At 39.3% G+C, this 21411-nt stretch overlaps 10 protein-coding genes and 1 non-coding gene across 11 annotated transcripts; 5 read left to right on the top strand and 6 right to left on the bottom strand.

Moving 5' to 3' along the window:
* Positions 1-220: 220 nt before the first annotated feature.
* Positions 221-3349, top strand: BBC1 (Bbc1p; the record flags this gene model as incomplete). The annotated part of the gene is made up of 1 exon (XM_037290285.1): positions 221-3349. The coding sequence occupies one exon, from the start codon at positions 221-223 to the stop codon at positions 3347-3349; it is 3129 nt and encodes a 1042-aa protein (XP_037146180.1).
* A 77-nt stretch (positions 3350-3426) lies between these two features.
* On the bottom strand, positions 3427-4653 carry PUS6 (pseudouridine synthase PUS6; the record flags this gene model as incomplete). The annotated part of the gene is made up of 1 exon (XM_037290286.1): positions 3427-4653. One exon carries the CDS (start codon positions 4651-4653, stop codon positions 3427-3429), a length of 1227 nt encoding a protein of 408 aa, XP_037146181.1.
* Positions 4654-4813: 160 nt separating this feature from the next.
* Positions 4814-7147, bottom strand: HG535_0G03400 (class I SAM-dependent methyltransferase; the record flags this gene model as incomplete). Its single annotated transcript, XM_037290287.1, has 1 exon — positions 4814-7147. The coding sequence occupies one exon, from the start codon at positions 7145-7147 to the stop codon at positions 4814-4816; it is 2334 nt and encodes a 777-aa protein (XP_037146182.1).
* An 863-nt stretch (positions 7148-8010) lies between these two features.
* On the top strand, positions 8011-9186 carry PEX12 (ubiquitin-protein ligase peroxin 12; the record flags this gene model as incomplete). Its single annotated transcript, XM_037290288.1, has 1 exon — positions 8011-9186. One exon carries the CDS (start codon positions 8011-8013, stop codon positions 9184-9186), a length of 1176 nt encoding a protein of 391 aa, XP_037146183.1.
* A 10-nt stretch (positions 9187-9196) lies between these two features.
* On the bottom strand, positions 9197-9982 carry CSI1 (Csi1p; the record flags this gene model as incomplete). Its single annotated transcript, XM_037290289.1, has 1 exon — positions 9197-9982. The coding sequence occupies one exon, from the start codon at positions 9980-9982 to the stop codon at positions 9197-9199; it is 786 nt and encodes a 261-aa protein (XP_037146184.1).
* Positions 9983-10221: 239 nt separating this feature from the next.
* Positions 10222-11358, bottom strand: MRPL3 (mitochondrial 54S ribosomal protein mL44; the record flags this gene model as incomplete). The annotated part of the gene is made up of 1 exon (XM_037290290.1): positions 10222-11358. The coding sequence occupies one exon, from the start codon at positions 11356-11358 to the stop codon at positions 10222-10224; it is 1137 nt and encodes a 378-aa protein (XP_037146185.1).
* A 574-nt stretch (positions 11359-11932) lies between these two features.
* BPT1 (ATP-binding cassette bilirubin transporter BPT1) lies at positions 11933-16537 on the bottom strand (the record flags this gene model as incomplete). The annotated part of the gene is made up of 1 exon (XM_037290291.1): positions 11933-16537. The coding sequence occupies one exon, from the start codon at positions 16535-16537 to the stop codon at positions 11933-11935; it is 4605 nt and encodes a 1534-aa protein (XP_037146186.1).
* A 947-nt stretch (positions 16538-17484) lies between these two features.
* Positions 17485-17557, top strand: HG535_0Gtrna9A. The gene has a single exon. It is a non-coding gene; the product is annotated as a tRNA-Ala (tRNA).
* Positions 17558-17611: 54 nt separating this feature from the next.
* Positions 17612-19201, top strand: MSS1 (Mss1p; the record flags this gene model as incomplete). Its single annotated transcript, XM_037290292.1, has 1 exon — positions 17612-19201. One exon carries the CDS (start codon positions 17612-17614, stop codon positions 19199-19201), a length of 1590 nt encoding a protein of 529 aa, XP_037146187.1.
* A 10-nt stretch (positions 19202-19211) lies between these two features.
* Positions 19212-19628, bottom strand: BLI1 (Bli1p; the record flags this gene model as incomplete). The annotated part of the gene is made up of 1 exon (XM_037290293.1): positions 19212-19628. One exon carries the CDS (start codon positions 19626-19628, stop codon positions 19212-19214), a length of 417 nt encoding a protein of 138 aa, XP_037146188.1.
* A 102-nt stretch (positions 19629-19730) lies between these two features.
* Positions 19731-21344, top strand: ANR2 (Anr2p; the record flags this gene model as incomplete). Its single annotated transcript, XM_037290294.1, has 1 exon — positions 19731-21344. One exon carries the CDS (start codon positions 19731-19733, stop codon positions 21342-21344), a length of 1614 nt encoding a protein of 537 aa, XP_037146189.1.
* Positions 21345-21411: the final 67 nt, after the last annotated feature.

A 21411-nucleotide genomic window follows, 5' to 3' on the forward strand; every position in this document is an offset into this window, starting at 1 on the left:
GAGATAAAGATGCAATTATATCTAACTCGTTGCCCAATGCCCTTGCATGTTTTCTCTTGTGTACTGTTGATGCTTTGCAGCGTCGAAATGTTACGCGGTGGGGAGGAATATCGGGTCAAAAAGGGGCAGCAGTTTTAAGATTTTTAGTGCGTTTGAACAACTCGATAAAATAAAGGAATACTGGATTGCCTTTACCAGTTGCACTCTAACATTCACAATAATGATCGCTGCTATGGCAGAACCGGCTGTACCTTTCGAAGTAGTGGCGCAGTTTCCGTACAAGTCTGACTTCGAGGATGATCTGAATTTTGATAAAGGTCAAGCGATTACAGTAACTAGCATAGAAGATGAAGAGTGGTACTTTGGTGAGTACGCCAAAGAAAATGGTGATTTAGTAGAAGGAATCTTTCCAAAAACTTTTGTGGCCGTTCAAGTTTCTTCTTCATCGGCGTCTATAGGTGAGACTAGTGAGAGAGCAAGGGAGTTGGGCGAAACAGGAGCTTCAAAACATCCGAAAACAGAGCAGATAATAGAAGAGCCAACGGGGGATTCAGTCCAGGAAAAAACACGCGAAAAAGACGCAGGCACTGAAGACGATGAGGAGGAGGATTTTGTGGATGCCATTAGCCCAGCTAGCCCAACCAGCCCAAGTTTGAAAGGCAAGTTATCTATGTTTGAGAATGATAATCATACTGTCCCGAAACCAAGAGCGAGTGAGTTATTTGGCGTTGAGGAGACTTCCGTTAAGAAGACCGCGGGGACCAATCCATTTAATTCCAATGGAGTCCCTTTTCCAGGACGAGAGTTAACAGAGTCCGCAAGAGGAAAAGCAAGCGACATAGCTGAACCAATTAATCGTGGCAATGCTCAAAAAGAGGAGCAATTACAGGAGCCCGAGGAGGACATTCCTAAAATGAGCTTAAAGGAAAGGATAGCTATGCTTCAAGAACAACAAAGACTACAGGCTGAAAAGGAGCTAGAAAAAATGAAAAAATTAGTCAAAAGAGAAGAAGAGAATGCGCCAGCAGATTTTTCGGATGACCAGGAGAAGAGTGATGATCTTGTGGAGGAACCAACGTTAGATCTTGGCAAAGAAGACGAGAAAACAGATCCTTCGAGAGAACCTATCAAAAGAAAAGGATCTATTGAAAGTCCAGCTGCGAATAAGGTTGACGCTGATGAATTCGATCCTAGCGACAGATATGAGGAAGCCAATGTTGAGGATCCAAACCGCGAAGACCACCCCACTAGGCTTGTTGAAGAAAAACATCAAGAGGAACTGGAAGAAGATGAAGATAAGGAAGAAAACGAGAAAGATGCGGAACAAAAATCCGAAGGGTCTGAAGAGTCTGAAGAGTCTGAAGATGATGAAGAGCATAGACGTGCTGCTTTAAGAAATAGAATGGCGAGACTTGCTGGTGCAGGTAGGTTTGGCGGCGCAGCGGGCTTCAATCCATTTGGTATGCCAGCTAGTATGTCTTCTGACTTAACCCCCGAAAAACACAAGAAATCTGCCAAAAAGGAAACTATCGCTCAAGAAGATAGTTTACCGCAAGCTGTTCCTGTCATGCCTTTTGCAGATCCGCAAGCTCTCTCTTCTCTCAATAGGAAACTCACCAAAACTGACTCCGAAGAGATACCTTCAAAAAAATCTGGTGCCGAAGAACCGAAGGACAGCGAGAAAAGTGCACCTGAGGCCGAGGATATCGGTCCTTCAGAGGAAACGAATGCAAATAATGACGAGGCAGAGCCAAAGAAAAGAGGTTCCTGGTTAAACTCTGTTGACAATGAAGAAATTACAGATAGCAATAAAATAGCAGTGGAGGAGGATACGGAGGGGTATGAATCGTCTGACGACTTCTCTGAAACTGATGTAAGGAGTACCCTACCTGAGGTTCCCTGCATGAAAGAACCTCCTGTTCCTCCTATTTCGGCTCCTTCTCCTCCTGTGTCTCACGAGCACGAAGTCGAGGAAGGTGAGATCTTAAGCCCATCTCACGCCGCTCCTCCCATACCAATTTTCAATCGAGAGGATCCTCCGACAGCAGGTTCGCGAGGGGATGAAGTATCAACGAACGCTTCGGTGCCTAATAAATCGAAGCAGGCCATTCATTATGACCCACCCCCAGTTCCTGTGCCATCAGTAAGTGGAGATAGTCAAGCTGAAGCTTCATCAAGGCATGTACCTCCAGTCTCTGCTGTCCCACCTTTGCCTGCTGATATACCTGTGAAACCCCCTCATCCTCCCACGCTTCCATATATACCTCCGGTGGAGCTACTGAATGAGCAAGCAAGAAAAGAAGTAACGCCCCCCCCTCCTTTGCTGGCAAGTGGAAGCACTGCACCTTCTGCACCTTCTCACTCAGTACCAGCACCGCCAGCACCGCCAGCACCGCCGGCCCGTGATAGTCACCATTTCAAAAGTGCTCCTCCTCCTATACCCACTAGTGCACACCATCCTCCAATTCCTTCCAATCGTCGCACCATAATGTCAGATGATCTGCAACAAGCTCCGGAGGTCCCTACTGCTCCAAGTGCTCCTCCACCGAATCTGCAAGCAGATGCTTTAACCGAAAAGCCAAACAAAGAAGGACCGGATTCATTCCATCAATCTACAGCTCAGTTTGATTCTAGTGACTTGTGGTGGCTTAACAAGAAGGTACCAACGGCACTTTTCAACAATAAGATTAAATTCCTAATGGAGGTTGATGATCGTCTCGTGGAAAAGAGGCTGCTTGAGAGACTCATAATCCGGGATTTTTACTTTTTGTTCGAGGATTTTTCGCAATTGCACTTGGCTATTGAATATGATCTGTCTAATCCCGAACGAACAGTCAGTTCGTCACAAAAGTTTGTCCCTTGTAAGAGTGATATCGACCGCCTCAACACGTTTTCAGAAAAATATGGCAGCTTCATATTCAAACAAGCGCATTCATTAATTCACTCCACCTCAAGCGGTTTGGTGGGAACAATATTGTCCAAATTGGCTAAAGAAATCATAATGCCTATTGACCAAAGAACGTTCGGCATTACCATGTTTAGTCACAAAGCAGGTCAATCAATCAATCTAGTTGATCTTAAGAATGTTAAAGCTGGAGATATTTTGGTGATCAGAAAAGGCAAATTTGAAAGTCACAAAAAGTTAGGAATAAAGGATACAGTTATGGTCGGAATGGAGATTACGCCGTACGCGAGTGTCGTGACAGACTTTGATTTCAATAAGAATAAATTGAGAGTCATAGAAGAGCACAATGGCAAGATAGTCCAATCTAGCTACAGACTGGACCACATGAAAAGTGGCAAATTAAAGGTGTTCAGAGTAATTGGCAGAAGCTATGTCGGTTGGTAGACCGCCGATTACTCATGCATTTAGCATTACACTACATATCCTATTATAATTAAAGAAATTATGCAGTATTAGATGTATCAAATATCGCATTGATTTATCCAACTTGGTGGATTTGTTTCAAAGTCAATGGTTTTTTCGGAATCAGAATACTTCCATGCATGCAACCAAAGTTCCAATTCGTGCCTTCTGGGTATCTCTGGATCCTCTGACCCACATTCACCGCAGTCTTCATTCCTTTTCACTTCACGTAGTTTGGACCGTGTGCTTCTACATTCCTTGTCAAATATATCAAACTTTTCTCGCAAGGTTTCTCTTGTTAAGGAAGAGTTCTCCCAGTTATCAACATCCAAAATAAACTTGGATCTAAGCGGATACTTCGTATTTTCTAAGTTGTAGTATGGATCATTGACAATGGGATGTCCTGCTCTAGCCAGGTGGATTCTTATTTGATGAGTTCTTCCTGTCAATGGCCTGCACACTACAAGACTCTGATCCACGGTCGGAAAATATTTAAGTGGATAAAATTTTGTACATGCTGTCTTTGGTGCTGAAAAGCAGGCCGGGAAAGACCTTTTGAGTTCAATGGTATATGTGTCAGATATGGCTGTTGTAATCAGAGCATCATCCTCAAACGGCACAGGTAATGCGCACTCATATGAATTTATTTGATGATCAATTTTAGGAAATTTTCCTTTCACTCTCGCGAGGTATAACTTTGTCATGTCTCTCGATCTTATTTTGCTCTGAATTTGATTCGCGACTGACTTTTTCTTAGCCATGATGAGGAGACCAGATGTGATTTTGTCAAGTCGATAGCATGGTCGAGCCTCCTTATTATGAGCCTTTAAAATTTCCGTTAGAGTGTTTTGATAAAATTGACCTGTTGGATGAATTGGAATGCCATTAGGTTTATCAAGAACGAGCAAATCTTCGTTTTCAAAAACAATGTCGATACCAGCAACCTTCTTACCCTCGATATCTATCTCTTCATCACACCATTTTAGTACCGGTGGTTCATGCTTATGTGAGCTAGTTTCTATAATATCACTGTTCTCAATCGGCGAATGAAGGGCCTCTTCCGGCTCAAGCGACTGCCCATCCCTTATGATTTTATACTGCCCTTTTCTTATGCCATCAATGTACTCTTCTTCAGTCACAGCATTAAATTCATTCACTAACACATCAGTTAATGTTCTCTTGAACCACCTGCCTTTTGCAAATGATGCTCTCCTATGATAGTAGGGACGTATATTCCTCACGCCATTGGCAAAATACACTTCAACGCCCATGCCAGGATTTTTCATCTCTTATTATGATCTTTCAAACTCTTTTTCTTTTTTCAGCTCATCTGCTTTTTTTTCAGGTTTGAATTTGAAAATATGTTATTAGTTGTGAGAATTTGTGATATGTTTATAAACAAATGAACGATATAAAGAAAATAGCATCAGGTTGAACGTCTTTTGTTCAATTTTTTTGACATATCCAGGTTGAAGCGTACATATTCACTCTATCGATACTTTGACCTGACTTTCTTATAGCTGCTGCTTTGCAGGTAAATCCCAACTGCTCAAAAGTTTTGATGTACCAAGGATGAGGTGCTGCCGATCTTAATAACACCCTTCCACCTTTTTTCAAAGCACCAAGTAGTGCACTAATTTCATCTTTGGCATCGTCACCTTTTGGATCAAACCAATCCATATGATCCATAATGACGGCAACGGTGAGAGTTTTGTTTGAAAAATCTCTCAGGACGTTACTCACAAAGTCCGTGTGCAACCTAATATTATCTAAAGGAGATTTGTCCGTATCTTGGAATGTTTTGTGCGCTTTCTTTGTTAGATAAGAAGGACAATTGTCCCTTGAGTACCTTCCCATGAGAGTCAAGTAGTAGAAATAATTGTCAGTTGAAATCAAGGAATTGGTAACAATTGGATCAATTGTGTCAATTATGTATTGAGAAATGGATGTTTTCATCATCTTTGCCTGATTACTCGGAACTCCCAATGCCTTCCATAAAAATAGCGGATTACCAACCAGCAGCTTTCCAACAATAGGATTGAAAAGGGCAGGTCTGAGATATTTTTGCCAGATTATTACTTGTTCTCTTATGGTGCGGGCCTTGCATAATTGTTCAACTTTACTCGTCAAGCCTAACAGCTTAAAAATGGATTTAGCCAACCTTAATGCCCACCTCGTTGAACCTGTGTCATATAAGCCACGACCTTTACCATCAAAACTTTCAAGTCCTTGAGTCAGCCAATATTGAAATGCATTGGAAGACAAATGAGGCGCGAGCCTAGTAGTCAAAATCTCTTTGAAATTATTGATTTTGCCTTCACCGAATAAAGACCAGACCTCCTCATGTGTTAAACAACGCAATGAAGCCAATTTGAGTTCGGCCAAGTGTCCTTGACATGGATTCAAATCCACACCATGAATTTCTCTCGGGGGATTTGGCAACGAAGCATAGGCCAATATACTGTCGCACGCACTTGTAATGGCCAAAATAGTATCATCCGGGGTTAAATTTAGTATTTTTGCGTCTTCCCTCGGATCTTCCCAAGTGAAGGCATAAATATACTGATTTTTGAACTGCTCATGTTGTGGGTTCAATTCGTCATAGTACACTCTCCAAGTCTCATTTTGATAAAAAATGGAGGGGAATGGTAATCCTTTGCTTAAGTTTTTTGAGGCAACCTCGAGCTCTTTCGTTGTGATCTCTGAAGACACTTCAAGCCTTTGAACCATATCATTCACGGAATCATGGAACTCTTTGTTAACACCCAACCAAATATAGTAAGGTATGTTACCCAAAGTTTTATTACGTAAATTCAAAGATTTCACTGTGCCAAATCTATATTCCAAATACTCCCTTCTCGAGGGATCCAGGTAAACTTTGTCACATTCAAACCAAATTCTCCAGAAAGTTCTTTGAATCCAGGGTATATGATAATTAGTTAGTCCTCCCAGACTATTGACTCTACTGGTTGCATGGGCAGATGACTGAACACCAAAGTCAACAGAGCAAACGATACCTGTGTTCTCATTTAGAAGTTCGTAGGCATGGTCAATCACCGCATGGTAAGGTGGCATCATAGATAAAGAATAGGAAAAGGAAATGAAATCAGCACTGTCATGATTTAAAAGTTGAAAATCGCAGGCGTCAGCACAAATAACATATACATTTTTCCAATTTAATCGCTCTACTCTTTTCTGAGCAACCTCACACAAAGAGGGCGATAAGTCAACCAGATAAATTGCCTCGAAAGTTTCTTCCAGTGAACAAATCGTGGACATTTTTTCAACATTCAATCCGGTACCACCACCGATATCAACCCAAACTAATTTATCATTTGTGCGATTCTCTGATTGGACTTTTGCCAAATGAGAATAAGCTAGTTTCAAAGCCTCAAGTCTACCTTTCAGCAATATCTCACGAGTCTTATCGTAGATATTTGCCTGACTTTTGTAAAACAATTCCAAATTCTTCTGTTGATTAAAGGTACTGTGGGACCCCCTCGAATGGAATGGCTTGATGAAGCATGCCCAACAAAATAAGGAGATGCATTTAACAGAATCATTTAAAGTTAACAGCATTCCGACTACAACTAAAATGGCCACGGAAAAAACTATACTTCTGAGAGAAATGTAATTCGACGATGACACAGAAACGACGTAATTCTTTAGAAAGTTCTTTGTTGCAACAGTTGTTGACATTTCAGCGAAGGAATCGATGGGACTAGCCCAGTTCTCAGCAGCTGCCGCATATAAACCATCGAAATTGATTACCTCTGACATTCCTGTTTTGCCTGTTGATTATTTTTCAAGATGCAGCTGCCAGGATGAGACCTGGCCATGACAAGCCAATGACAAGACAATTCATAGAGATCACAACGGTTGTTATATATCTAATGTAAAAACTCATTTTAACATCATACACGTGTGGTATATGACTATCTATTCGCCTTCTCAATAAGCACAGACCCGTTTATCAACATAACTGTTCATCTGGCTACTGCCATGCGAACTAATATCATCAAAATTCAATTTATTCTGCTAGTAACATCAATATAATCGTTACAATGCTTGCTTTAACTTCTGCACGTGTACCGTGTGACATCTGTCACCGAAGAACTATTACAGCTTGTGTGACGCGATGCTCACACGTGGCTCCGCTATATCCAGAGTGTCAGCTGGTGAGCCACTCAGCTCAAAAATCGTGGAGGACTAGAGTATTATAGACTTCAAGACTGCGGACTAAATATCAAGCCTCTGGTAATAGCGCTACAATTCGAAGACGTACTCTTTGAAAAAAACCGGGAATCTCAACACCCCGCCCCCACAACCATTCTCGGATAATTCACCCTCTACAAAATTCTCTCAAATACTGATTATGGAAGCACAATTCCGTTAGCATCATCTGCCTTCCTTGACATTTTGTCTTGATACCCAACGTCCCAAATGTCGTAATGCTTAGTTTTACTATACCATGTCAGTCATAATTTGAATCATTTTCAAGTGTTTGTCATCCTGCACGCGAAAATGAATAATGTGTCAAAGTCCGAATATAGGTATCTTTAAAGAACTATGAACAGTGTGAGAGCTGAAAGGCATATGTGGAGGTGTGCATCGAACCGCTGCTCTGAAACTTATTATCTGGGATGAGCTTTTACTCCAATTTACCGATATCCCCCAATGAAGGTGACAACAAGTCATCTTTGTACCCGACAATTTTTGAGATCTTGTCAGCACAGGAGATTGATTCATTGTTGCCGGCATCAATAAGATATATTCTGACAAATTACTGGGTGGCGAGATACCCCTCGAGACTTACGCTAGCTTTGAACAACTACTTTCCTGAATGGTTTGGAGTGGCATTGAAAGGATTGGTGGAGTGGCATCATATTAATCGATACGATTCAACGTTTATCGAAAAATTCTATGGGCTACAGATGTTCAATAGCACCAATAAGGTGTTGATGAAAGCGCAGATGCACTCTATGGAGAATGAAAACGCAAGCATGAAGCACTGGCCAAAGGGGCTCTGTTTAAAGCAACGCCAAAAACATATTCTTTTTTTGGAGAGAATTATTCTTCCCTATCTAGGTCAGAAATTGGACGATTTGAGCGCGACACTAGCTGCACAATCTGCCTTCAATAATTCCAATAATGTTTTTAACTTAAAAAGCTGGCTTGTTGAAACTGTCTACCCACTTTGGAAGAAGATATGGTATTTCACGAATCTGGTAACAAGATTGGCATTTCTGAGCGGCAGCATAGGATCTATTACTTTCCTTGACTACCTATTTAATATTGAATATACAAGAATTATGCTTCCTTTAAAGCCATCGGATTCAGCCAATAGTAGGAGGCTTAAGGCAAGCGCTAGCCGCCCCCAAAAGACCAATTTATACGCGTTATGGAGTCGATGTTCTGTATCATTGAGCAAACTTAACGAATTATTATCTTATTCTGGATCACAACTACTACCAGCGTTCATATTGATGTTGAGAGTGTATCAATGGTGGACCACGCAAGATATAAGTGCAAAATTGGAAAGAAAACTGAATAACGTTGATAAGGATATACCAAGGTCTTACATTGGCTCCGAAGAAAGCGTCAGGTCGACAGGTATTTGTCCCATCTGCAAAAACGAGATTCAAAATCCATGTATCTTAGAAACAGGATACGCTGCATGCTATCCCTGCGCCATTGATTTTCTTCCTAAAAATGAAGGCAATTGCCCTGTAACAGGCAAAAGATTACTAGGGTGTCAGTACGATAAAGATCTTGGCAAGTGGAAAGTGATCACTGGCGTTCGAAGGTTGTTAGTGTAAATTCGTTGAACTACAATGAGCTCATTTCCCATTGCTCAGACATTATATTTAAGGCATTTATTTCGCATTCCTTGTCCATAGTTTCACCTTCAATATCTTCGGTAGCGCCTTTTCGTAATTGTGATACTAATAGAGATATATGTCGTATAACTTCCGGGTTGGCATTATCGGGTCCCTCCAAGTAATTAATCATTCTATTGATTTCTTCTATCAATCTCTGTACAAACCGTGTCTCTTCTCCAATTCTTCCTCCTTCCTCCGAAGAGTCCTGTCTTATCGAGCTTGTTCCGTCGTCTATTTGAATCTCCGTATTCTCTAATTGGTAGTCTGCCCTCTCAAAGCATAACTTCTTATTTTTCTCTATTATCGAATAGACTTTTAAGTTTAACCTTTTGTTCATATCACTTTGAGGTTGATAATAAAGCAGAACTTGAATATGGTAATCTCGATGTAGTTTCTTTATGACATTAGCGTAATCAAATAGATCCTCATTTAAAACCATGATTCCATATGGAATTAGCTCGGGATTTGTTTCACAAATGAGAGAAATTCGTCTATCGAGCTGTTCAGCATCGTACTGAAGGCGTGGATTATTCGAGTCTTCACAATCCAGATTTGTTGGAACAAGTACCGACTTCATCAGTAGAACTGTTTTTTCATCGGTTTTACCCTTGAAGAGCAACATACATTGTGCATGTCTTATATTGTCATCACGGCTTAATAATTCGTAATGATAGTTTGCTTCTAACAGAACTAATTTATGGACCTTGATGCTCACTGTTAGGAAATTCAGCATGTTGGTTTATTGAAATGCAGATACTTTTAAATTTGCGTGTGCAATTTTCTAATTGATGGTTTTACGAATTCACTGAGTTGAATGTTCGCTTTTTTGCTCTAAAATGAAATCAAGTAATGGGAAACAGAGCATTAGATGGTGAGAGGATCATTATATATTTTACTCATTTCCAGAATCCGTTGTGTTTATGTACAAGTTGGTATATAAGATATGTGAGTCTAATATTTTCATTTGAATTTTCATACAATAACAGCCCCGTGATCGATTACAGGGGTTTGACCTTCCATTGGCTCATAACAATACCATTTCATCAATGCATCTGTGGCAGCTCTTGCCTTTGCTTCTTTTAAAGATGAGCCAAAGCCTTCACCCAGCTTCTCAGTGCCTGAAAAAACACCAACGATAAATACAGGTGCTTTTGAAAGTCTACCTGATTCTGCCAAGAGTTTTGACACCGGTTTATCTAGAGCCTCACGACGACACAGCGTTGCTAATTCCCTTGTAGGTTGTTCAAATTGAAACATTTTTGAAACGTCCAGTTTTCTGCTTAGAATATGATCATCGATGAATTGGAAAGCTGCATTGGGGTTAGTATCTTGACTAGACGCCCAAAGTGCACCAATTATACTCCTAGTAGCCAAAGCATATGCAGCATTTTCAGAAAAATTCTTAGAAGATATTATTTCAACACCATCAGTTTTGTCCAAGTTATTGTTGAAGAACCTTAATTTACCTAATGTGATTTGTAATGGTTCTTGCTTCAGATATCTTTCCAGCACAGGCGTCTTTTCTGTGTCAATACCCCATGTTTTTCCAACATGCGCCAGCACGTCCTGAGATATATAGGCATCCACCGCAGCATTGAGTACCACAGTGGGTAAGCGAGGATACTTATCCAGCAATTTATGAGTTACATGATATGTCAGCAGATTCTTCCCAAAAATATTCAATCCATGATTATCAAAAAAGTTATTTGTTGGAACAGTGTTCACAAAATTTTGACGTGAACCTGTAATATCTGCTGGTAATTGTGACGAACGGCAGGTCAAGCATCTTGCCAGCACGGATAATTGAAACTCGCTTGGCAGAGCTAATCTCTTATGCAATGTCACTAGCCCGGGAGAATTTCGTGCCAATTCCTCAGGAACTTCGTTGATAACTTGTTTTAGTTCTTGGTAATAGGATTTGTATTTACTCAATTCGGATGCGTCTTCAATAGTTTCTGATGATTGAGAGACTTTTTTCTCTGCCTGAAACGAAGTATTTCTTCTACTGACTAACTGAATAGTTCGAGCAGAATTCATAGACTTGATTTTCCAAGCATGTAAACCATTGATCACGGCAAGACATTTTGTCAGTCCAGATTTCGAGGACATGATGAAGTGCTAGACCGTTTGTCCAACCCTCTGCTACCTTTTGCGAAATACCGCCTGCTGCTATCTTAAAAAGGATGGCAATGCAAAAAGTCACTTTCAGATCACTTACAATTCTCTTTTCACACTTCTAGATTTCATATATCTTCAACACTTTCTTAACTTTCCAGCTTTTTCTTTCAATAAGTAAAGTGATGAAAATTTTCCCTAAAGGGCTACCCGGACGAAGTTTTTAAGCCAGTTAGTGACAAATGTGCGACAGTATATATAAGAGTAACGTCTGAACCACACTTGGGTATAGTGCCATATCGTGGACGCTGGTATTACGAGATGTTCGAGAAAGTACCTCTTAGAGCTTAATATTTGAGTATGAAATTAATAATGATTCGCCACAATTATTTGAGGCAACTTTTGATTTAGGAGACTTTTGTTGACTATATACATGTAAAACCTGATAAACTGGAAAATCAAACTAATCAAATTGGATGAGAATTTTGAAAATCCGCTACAAAAAAGCCGCTTTATCTTTTTTTGTAAATTTCATATACAAGGGAGTTGAGTGTCTCCCAATGTAAGATCACATATTTTTCTGGTAAAGAGAGTAGAACATTGAGCCGCTATTAGACAATAAGTTAGCGGGTGTGTCAAACTCCTTTATTTCGCCCTTATCTAGCACGAGAATCTTATCACAGTCAAGAATTGTATCCAATCTATGTGCAATAGTTAATATTGTTCTATCCTTCAGCTCGCTTCTTATTGTTTTTTGTATGATTTTATCAGTCTCTACATCGACTGCAGCAGTTGCTTCATCAAATACAAGAATTTTTGATTTATTCAAAAGAGCTCTCGATAGGCACAATAGTTGCCTTTCCCCTACAGAGAGGTTACTTCCTCGTGCATTGATTTTAGCTTCTAATATCTGCTGTTTGTCAAATGACTGTGGAAGTTCTTCTGTATAACCAAGCATCCTTGCGATCTGAGGTCTCAAGTGTGACAATGTTATTGCTTTCCATAATTCATCGTCAGAATATTGATTGAAAGGATCCAAATTTGACCTAACCGTCCCTTCAAATGCCTCAGCTTCTTGAGGGATAATTCCCAAGTGACTCCTGAGATCTGATAATCCTATGCTACTTATATCAGTGCCGTCAATTTCTATTGATCCCTCGGTAGCCTCTAATAATCTAAACAGAGCCAGGGAGAAGGTAGATTTGCCTGCACCCGTTCTCCCAACTATCCCAATTTTCTCTTGTGGTTTTATTTTCATCGTCAAATTTTTCAGCACTGGTTGAAGTCCTTTTCTATACCTTGTACAATAATCTTTGAAGACAATTTTCCCATATTCGGGCCAATATTTGCTAACTCTTTTATCGGCTATAATTTCTGGTGCCTCTGAAGGGAGATTACAGTACTCATAGATTCTTTCAACAGACACTATGTTCGTTTCAATTTGAACCGTCATCCGAACAATCCACAGCAAGGAACTTGTAACCTGTAAGGCATAACTCATCAACAACCCTACCATCCCAGGAGATATCTTTTTAGAAGACTCAATGGTAGATAAAGCTAACAAAGCAGTTGTAAGAACAGTGAATGCCCCAATCGTTTCAAGACGGACGGATAACCATCTATTTGTGGATCTCAAATGGTAATTGCAATCTACATTGTATTGTACATTGCAAAAGTTCAAAAAATTGAATCTTTTCAATTGATTAAAAGCATTGATCACAACATGTCCCTCAAGAGTCTCTCCAATTAGTGACATTATTGGTGAAACGGAGACGCTATTTAACCTTTTCAATTCTCTGCTGAGCGTGATATAGTAGCTTTGGTAATACATATAAACAACGAGAAGAAGAGTGTTGAATGCCAGAAATTGCGGCATGTTGTAACTGATTAAAACCACAGTAAGTAAGTAATTGGAGATAGACCTGAAGAAAAAAGAAAAAATCCATTGAAGGCTACTATCAACGGCTTGCATATCAGAGGAAAAGCGATTTAGAATTCTACCAGTTGGTGTTGTTTCAAAAAATGACATTGGGGCTCTCATGACATTCTTAGCCATAGTATCATGGAGTACTTTAGATCCCTTAATTGAGCAGAAGAACAACATCACTATCGTTCTCAGGTTATTGAATGCTGCGGAGCAGATACCTATTAACGCATATATTGCAACAAATTTCAGAACATCTTGATTGCTACCATTTTTCTCATTAGCTTCGGACCATCTCTTTAGCCATAAATTCTCAATAAGGTCAAACAACCTGCTTAATATCAAGAAAGAAAGAAAAAGGACACAACCCGTAATTCCACAAGCTTTAATATAAAAGAGATAAACAGAGGCTTTGACCCTACCACTCTCAATTTTTTCAATTTGCTGATTATTCGTTGTTTTTGAATCCTCATAATCGGTTAAGAGCGGCGATTTAAAACTTTCTATCGATGCCCTTCTGGAATTCAGTTGTTCTGAAACTTCCTCTTCCAACTCCATGGGATGGGTCAGCATTGAAGACTCCCGATTTTCTTCCAAAATTGAATCGTATCCGTCTCTAACACTTTCTTGGATGGCAGCTTGAGGATCTGGTGCTTTCTTCAGATTCAAATCAAATTCATTCAACAGCTTATGGAGAATAGTTATTTTTTCATTTGAAATGGCTTCTGCGTAAGTCCCACTTTCAGCGATACGACCCATTTGTAAGACATATATTTTCTGTGAATTCTTCAAAACGGAAAGAGTATTTGTTGCAAGAATTATGCTCTTCTTTTTCAACAATCCACTTTGCTGGTCCAGCACTTGGTTTATGATATTAGTTCTGACCTCAGTGTCTACTGCTGATAGAACATCGTCTAGTATGTAAAGATCAGAACGCGCGAACACGGCCCTTGCCAGGGAAACACGGGCTTTCTGACCACCTGATAATGAAATGCCCTTCTCTCCCACTAAAGTTTTATCACCATTAGGCAAAACATCAAGGTCTGGTAATAATTGACAAGCACTGATAGTAGCATGGTAGTAATTCTCATCGAACCTATGGCCAAACAAGATATTTTCCCGTATCGTACCATTAAAAATCCAAGGCTCTTGTGCACAATATGCTATTGAGGATGCTCTGATTATTACTTTTGGGTTCCCATCTGTATTTTCGGCGGATATGCATGGTAATTGGCCGAGGATTGCTCTTAAAAGGGTAGATTTACCGGAACCAACTCTACCTGTTATGCAAGTGATTGCCCCCTTAGGGACTTGAAAATTGTAAATGTTTGCCAAAGCAACTCTCGGGCTTTCTATTATGGCCTCGAAATCCTCATTTTGTTCATCCTTGAGCCTTGGAAGAGAATTCCACAAAAACGTTGCGTTGCTAATCTCTACAACGGGATCCAATTTATTCACCTGCTCCTCTTCAAAATAGATGAATGATTCATCAAGTTCTTCACTGAGCAGAAATGCGGTTAGTCTATCCATTGAGACTTTTGTTTCAATAATTGAATTGATTATGCTTGGAAGAGAATATATTGCATCATTCAAAATATTGAACAGCGCAAGAGAAGGAAACACAATCTCCGGAGAAAGAGGGGTCTCACTTTGCAAGGAAAATAATCCAAACGTTGAGCAAGTTACGATCAAAGGTACAGAATTCCACAAAAAAACAATGAGATTGCTCACGATACCAATTTTCTTAAAATTTTGAATTTCCAGATCATTACGGATATGATTCAGTCTATCTAACATTGGCATCTCCCATGCATATAGTTTGATTGACTTTATAGAGCCAATTATTTCATTAGTAGTTTTCAATCTGGAATCTTTATATTCCATTTGAGTTTTATAGAGTTTTTTCACTCGTTTTGAAATCAGAGTGTTTATAGGAATCATGACCGCCATGGTAGCTAGTCCGGCAAATATAGCTTTCCCTAAGAACGAATACAAAGAGATAATAACGACAGTTGCCTTCACTGGCGCACCAAATATAACTTGGCAATCTTCGAAAAATTTTTGTATCTTGTTAGCATCCGTGGACGCCATGTTAAGTATGTCACCAGTTGATCTGCTCTCGCGGGAGGAAAGTGATAGCTTTAGAGATTTTTGATATATCATGGCAATCAAGGAACCCTTCATACCTAAACCAACCTCAAATATTCTAATGTAATAGTGATTTTGAAGGAATGTTGATAAAACAGTGGTAAAAAACAAACCGAATGCGATAAACATTCCGTTAATGGGAGGATATATCTGCTCCCTATCGTTGTTGAAACATAAGATGAACATTCTTAAAAGTTGTGGCTGTAGAACAGAGAGCAGATCTTTAAGAGTTTGGTACGATATGGCGATCAGAATTGTTTTGCCGAATGTTTTCGAAAGAGCTTTAAATAAAGAATTCCTACCGCGCCATTTCTCAGTTTCCCATTTGCTTTGAAGATTTTTGCTTACAATTTCAATATTCAGATCTGCGGGAAGAGTGGGAAGGTTACGAGGATTTGGTATTTCCCCCTGACTATAGGTGTCTGTTATTAAATCATTCATCCATGTAAAAGTAACATTCTGTAAAATATTGTTATCACGAGGATATCCTTTCTCATCGTAAAACCTGAGCAACTCACTTGAAGGTTCATAAAAGTAAAATTCGTTGAGGAATATTATTATAGAATTGAGGAGTATGATGACTTCAAAAATTGCCCCAGTCTGCCCTCTAATCAAGTTAAAACGCTCGTCTGGGGATCTCACTAAACGTAATGTAAGTTGCAGCGCTAAGACCATCATTTGAATCATGTAATAGAACAATTGATTACCAATAGCACACGTGCATTTGAAATATTCCAGATATTTTGTTGGTAAAGAAATGAAAACATCGAATAAAAGGTGAACTGTAAGCGAGTAGTGTAATACGCTTGGGTAGATTTCTGTTGGCTGAGAAATGAAAACGAGTTCACATAAGACTAGGACTCCCTGCAGGCCAATATTTGTCAACTGGTAAAAAAGCTTGGTAGATACTGAGTGATAATTAATGCTGGAGGGCGCTCGAGGCTCTTTGCACAGCTGTACCAGCTGTATAAAACCTATGATGAAAAAAAAACCACCTTGAATCAAATTTATCAGCGAAAAAAAGCAAGGGTTTATAGCATTCGTTGAACTGTCGATGTACGGCCTGTAACCATATTGGCATTGATTTAAACTCGTTGACATTTTAAATTCTTTTGAGGTATATATAACTGCACATAGGACTCTTAAGACTGGGAATGTGGGTTCATAAATTAAAAAATAGAGAAAAAAACATGGAATGTAGAAAGACTTGACTTTTTGAGTTGTTGTTGTTCACTTAAAAAGTATAGTCTTGAGCATTGCTTCGAAGTTTTTCCAGCTTGTTAATTACTATCTCAGGCGCCGTGTCACGCAAAAGAAGCAGATCGCCTAATTCAATATGTGAAAAAACCGTGTCCTAGAAGTGTAAAAACTGTATGCTAAAACAAGAAATTGACATTCCATGAAGGATCGGAAGAAGTAGTAAAGCAGCTTTTTCTCTCGAATGACGACAGCAGGAAATATGAGCTGATGGCGGTGAAAATTTCTAACTCGTCGTAGTCTCTTATGGTTCAATAGGTGCAATTTCTTCGGTATAAATACTGACGTATTTTTCAGATATTAATCCAAGTTCAATTAGTTTTATCTCAATTCATGATATAGAAAATGAAGGAATTATATATCTCTATAATTGAATAATTATTACCAATGTCAAACCAAGTTACTATAGACAACGCCGAAGAAAACATTCTTTCCAAATAGAAACGATATATAAAGTCTCTATATACTTCAAAAATGCACTACATCGAATCATAAGAGCATGCATTTAACGCTGGGAAACCTTTCACCATTTGCCAGTACGAGAGACGACAGTACATGCAGCTTGTGATTCAATCGGGTGTCGCACATTCTTGAAGCACCAAAAATGAAGCATGGGGCTGAAGAAGTCTCACTGGCTGCTAGTGAATCATATTCATGATATGTTCCAGCTCTGACATCAACAGCTGCAAAGTAACTTGATCTCTCAAAATAACTATCTCATTTGCTGTTATAAATCTACCTGACAATTCTTGGGCTATACAGAAGGCTCAGCACCAATGAATTATACATATGGGCATGTGGCGTAGTTGGTAGCGCGCTCCCTTAGCATGGGAGAGGTCTTCGGTTCGACTCCGGACTTGTCCATCTTTTTACATTTTTTCACTCTTTTGTTCAGGTATTGTCATATTCATCGTAGCGATGATTAGTCCACCTAATCGCACCGTTGATATCTACGTTAGATGCCTATATTTGTCACAAAGATCGGTAATGAATTTATGCTTCAGAAACTTCACACTTCTGCTGCATAGACGCAGCCAGTCAACAATAAGCACAAGACATCTTCCAACGATATATGCATTATCGACTCCCACTGGACAGCGATCAGCGATTGCCGTGGTAAGGGTATCAGGTGGCCATGCTAAATATATTTACCGTGCTCTCACAAAAACTCTGCAAGATCCCAAACCTCGAACAGCTATTCTGAAAAAATTATACAACCCCAAAAGTCAAGTGTCAAGACCTAATCTACTGGACCATGCTTTGACATTATTCTTCCCAACGCCAAAAAGCTTTACAGGAGAGGACGTTTTGGAATTGCATATACACGGTGGTAAAGCTGTGACAAGAAGTGTCCTGAAGGCTATTGAGTCTTTGCACGATGAAACGAGCGAGAAGCACATAAGGTATGCCAATGCAGGGGAATTTTCATTAAGAGCCTTTCAAAATGGCAAGTTCGATCTTACAGAAATTGAGGGTATCAGAGAACTGATAGATGCAGAGACAGAATCTCAACGACGGAGCGCATTATCAAGCCTCAATGGAGAGAATAGGAATAAATTTGATATGTGGAGATCTCAAATCATAGCGAACATCGCCCAGTTGACTGCGATAATAGACTTTGGAGAAGATACCGAGATGAATGATATAAATGACATATTTGATACGGTGGAGACTAATATGCTGCGACTCAAAAGGGAAATCAAAGACTTCATTATTAAAATCGAAAAATCAAGCATTCTACAAAGTGGAATAAAACTTGTGTTACTAGGGCAACCAAATGCTGGGAAATCATCGTTGATAAACGCAATCAGCAACGAAGACATATCAATTGTGAGCCAAATACCCGGAACAACCAGAGATGCATTAGAAAATTTGATAGAGGTAAACGGCTTCAAAGTGAAGATCTGCGACACTGCGGGGATTAGGGATAATATTTCGGATCAAATTGAGCTTCTTGGAATTGAGAAAGCGATTAAAAAGAGTCACTACTGCGACATCTGTCTTATATTAATCGATCCGACCCAAAAGCCGCTTCTGAGTAATGAAATGAAGAAAATACTCAAATCCTCACAATTTGTTGGCAAGGAAATTGTTATTGTAATAAATAAGAAAGATCTGATATCGGGATTGGGGGAAAAGAACTCCATCGAGTCAGAGCTACGGTCACAATTTGATAAAAAACATCCGATTATCGCCATCTCATGTCTGAATTTTGATGGAATAACAAATCTGGTAAATAAATTAACTGAAATGTTTCAACATATGTCCGATAGTGGTGTCGAGTTCGACCCGATAGCGGTATCTCAAAGAGTTAGAGAAATTCTTAGGAATGATATTCTTTTTGGAATCGAGCAATTTCTCATTAACAAGCAGCTTGACAATGACGTTGTTATGGCCTCCGAAAGCCTATCTCATGTCGCAGACGGCATCGGAAAGATCACTGGAGAGACAGTTGGCATAGAGGAAATTTTGGGCGTAGTATTTAGTAGTTTTTGTGTCGGGAAATAGATATTGCGAATCAACTGGGATTAGCCCTTGATCTTCTTTTTTTTTCAAGCTTTGCTTTAACTTCTAGCTCATTTTGAATTTCTTCTAACTCAGCAAATAACCTTTCATAATAGTCAATTTTTTGCTCGATGTCATTTAATTTCTTCGTTTGAGCGTTTTTCAATTCTTGGAACTTTTGCAAGTCCTGGTCATTTTTCAGTTGAAAACTTGGTTTCAACTGTTCTAGCCATCGTTCATTCTCATTTGTCTTTTTACTAAAAATGGATATGGATTTTGTTGATTCTGTATCAATGACATCTTGCAATATATCTACACAGTGCTCGATATCTTGGCGCAGCGATCGCTCAGGTTCTTTCATGCCGAAAGCTGCCTCCACCACTTTCCTAGTTACTTTTACACTTAGAATATCTATCTTGTGTGTTTTCATAATTCGAAATGTAGAAAATACCTTGCTCTTTTTGAAAAGTTCAGAAGTTCACAGTCAACGAACGATACACGGAAGAGTGTTTCAAAGAATAGTGTTACAAATATGATGAGAGCCCATCTCAATCAGGGTATCGTCAATGCCCGTCGTTCCAGTATCGGGTCTCACCTTTGCAAGGCAAGTCAGAAAGTGCCGATAAGTTGTATGTTTCTCAGCCATTTTGAAATGAAAAGGGGTAATATTGTCGTGTGGTCCAAGAAATGGTCAGATACGAATTGCGATGTCAACCTTCAAGATATTGAGCTGAAGTCGCTACCATCCGGTATACATGAGGTTGCGGATGATGTTATCAATTTTGTTGTATCGAAGTATAAGGGCGGAGGGGAAGATTACTACTATGGGGTAGCCTATTTTCAGCAAAATGGCCATACAATGGCCGAAAATTCCAAGAATCTAGATAGAAGTAAAGTAAAAATGTATTCACTCGGCGTGGTTGTTAATCCCAACTATAAAAGGAACGACACATCAAATAGTGGATTTTATGAGTGGAAACCTAATCAATTCACAAGCGCTAATACTTATGTAAGTGATTTAGAAGATTTGCTGGCGCACTGGTTTACGAAAGGAGAATTTGAAAATTTTGAGGTGTTTGAGAAATATTTTGAGGCCAACAGCTTAACCAATAATATAACGGAATTGGCATCACCAGTTTTACAAAGATCTGGCAAAGTTGCCCGTGAGTTTATCACTCCAGGCAAACTAACGCTTGATCCAGTTCTCGAGAATCCCGGCAGGCGCCAAATGCTAGAGTATTTGCCATACTGGATAAAAATTTTGGGACCTCTCGTCTTCACATTATATAAATCGTGTTTGTTAGGTGAAAGAATTTTAATTATGAATCCTCCCGGTGGATCCTTTGAAAGTTGCAATGCATTGAATTATTGTTTATCGATTATATCACTTATTCCTAAAGCAGTACGAGCGAGTAGACAGGATGATTATTATGTGCGACCATTATATACCATTGGAATTTCTGACATCGAGGGTATGATGTCTGAATTCTCTGGGGACTTCGATGATCGAAAGAATAAACAAGGTTTTATCGCTTCTACAAGTGATGAAATATTAGCATATAGGACTGAATTATACGATAAAGTCCTCAGACTTCCATCAGAGTTTGCTGATCAATTCAATACACAATCTCCAACTATCACATCCAATGATGATAAGCCAATAAAAGCAACTCATTTGGAGTATGAGTTAATTGGGGATGTTTTCAAAAAGTATCTTCATGAAAGTATCTCTCTATGGGAGAATGTATACTCGAGCGAAATTGAGCCTATGTCGTGGACGCAATTTATACTGAATGGGGTTCATTGGTTATCGACTGCTAGTTCAGTTAAAGGATCATTCCACGAAGAAATCAATCAGTCAGAAGTCACAACAGGCGATATCGATAATGAGCTCGAGACGATATTAAATGTAGTTGGTTATTTCCATGACAAAACAGCAAATATTTTCAATAAACTGAAAGCAATAGTAACTGTTGCTGAAGATGACGAATGCGAAGAAGTAATATGCATTCCCTTTACGTCATTACTTGAAATGGATCTTGATTGCTTTAGTTTGCAAGATCATGATTTTGTTATAGCGCTTGCCCAAAAATGGTTTCAAAAGACTATCTGTATAAGTAATGATTATTTGAAAGCCTTCTGTTAATGAAGCTTTATAGGACGAGTAGTGTATAGATAGAAATTTAATCAATTTAGAATAATATAATTATATG

This window comes from Zygotorulaspora mrakii, chromosome 7 (genome assembly GCF_013402915.1).
Source record: "Zygotorulaspora mrakii chromosome 7, complete sequence".
In the NCBI taxonomy this organism is placed as follows: Eukaryota; Fungi; Ascomycota; class Saccharomycetes; order Saccharomycetales; family Saccharomycetaceae; genus Zygotorulaspora; species Zygotorulaspora mrakii.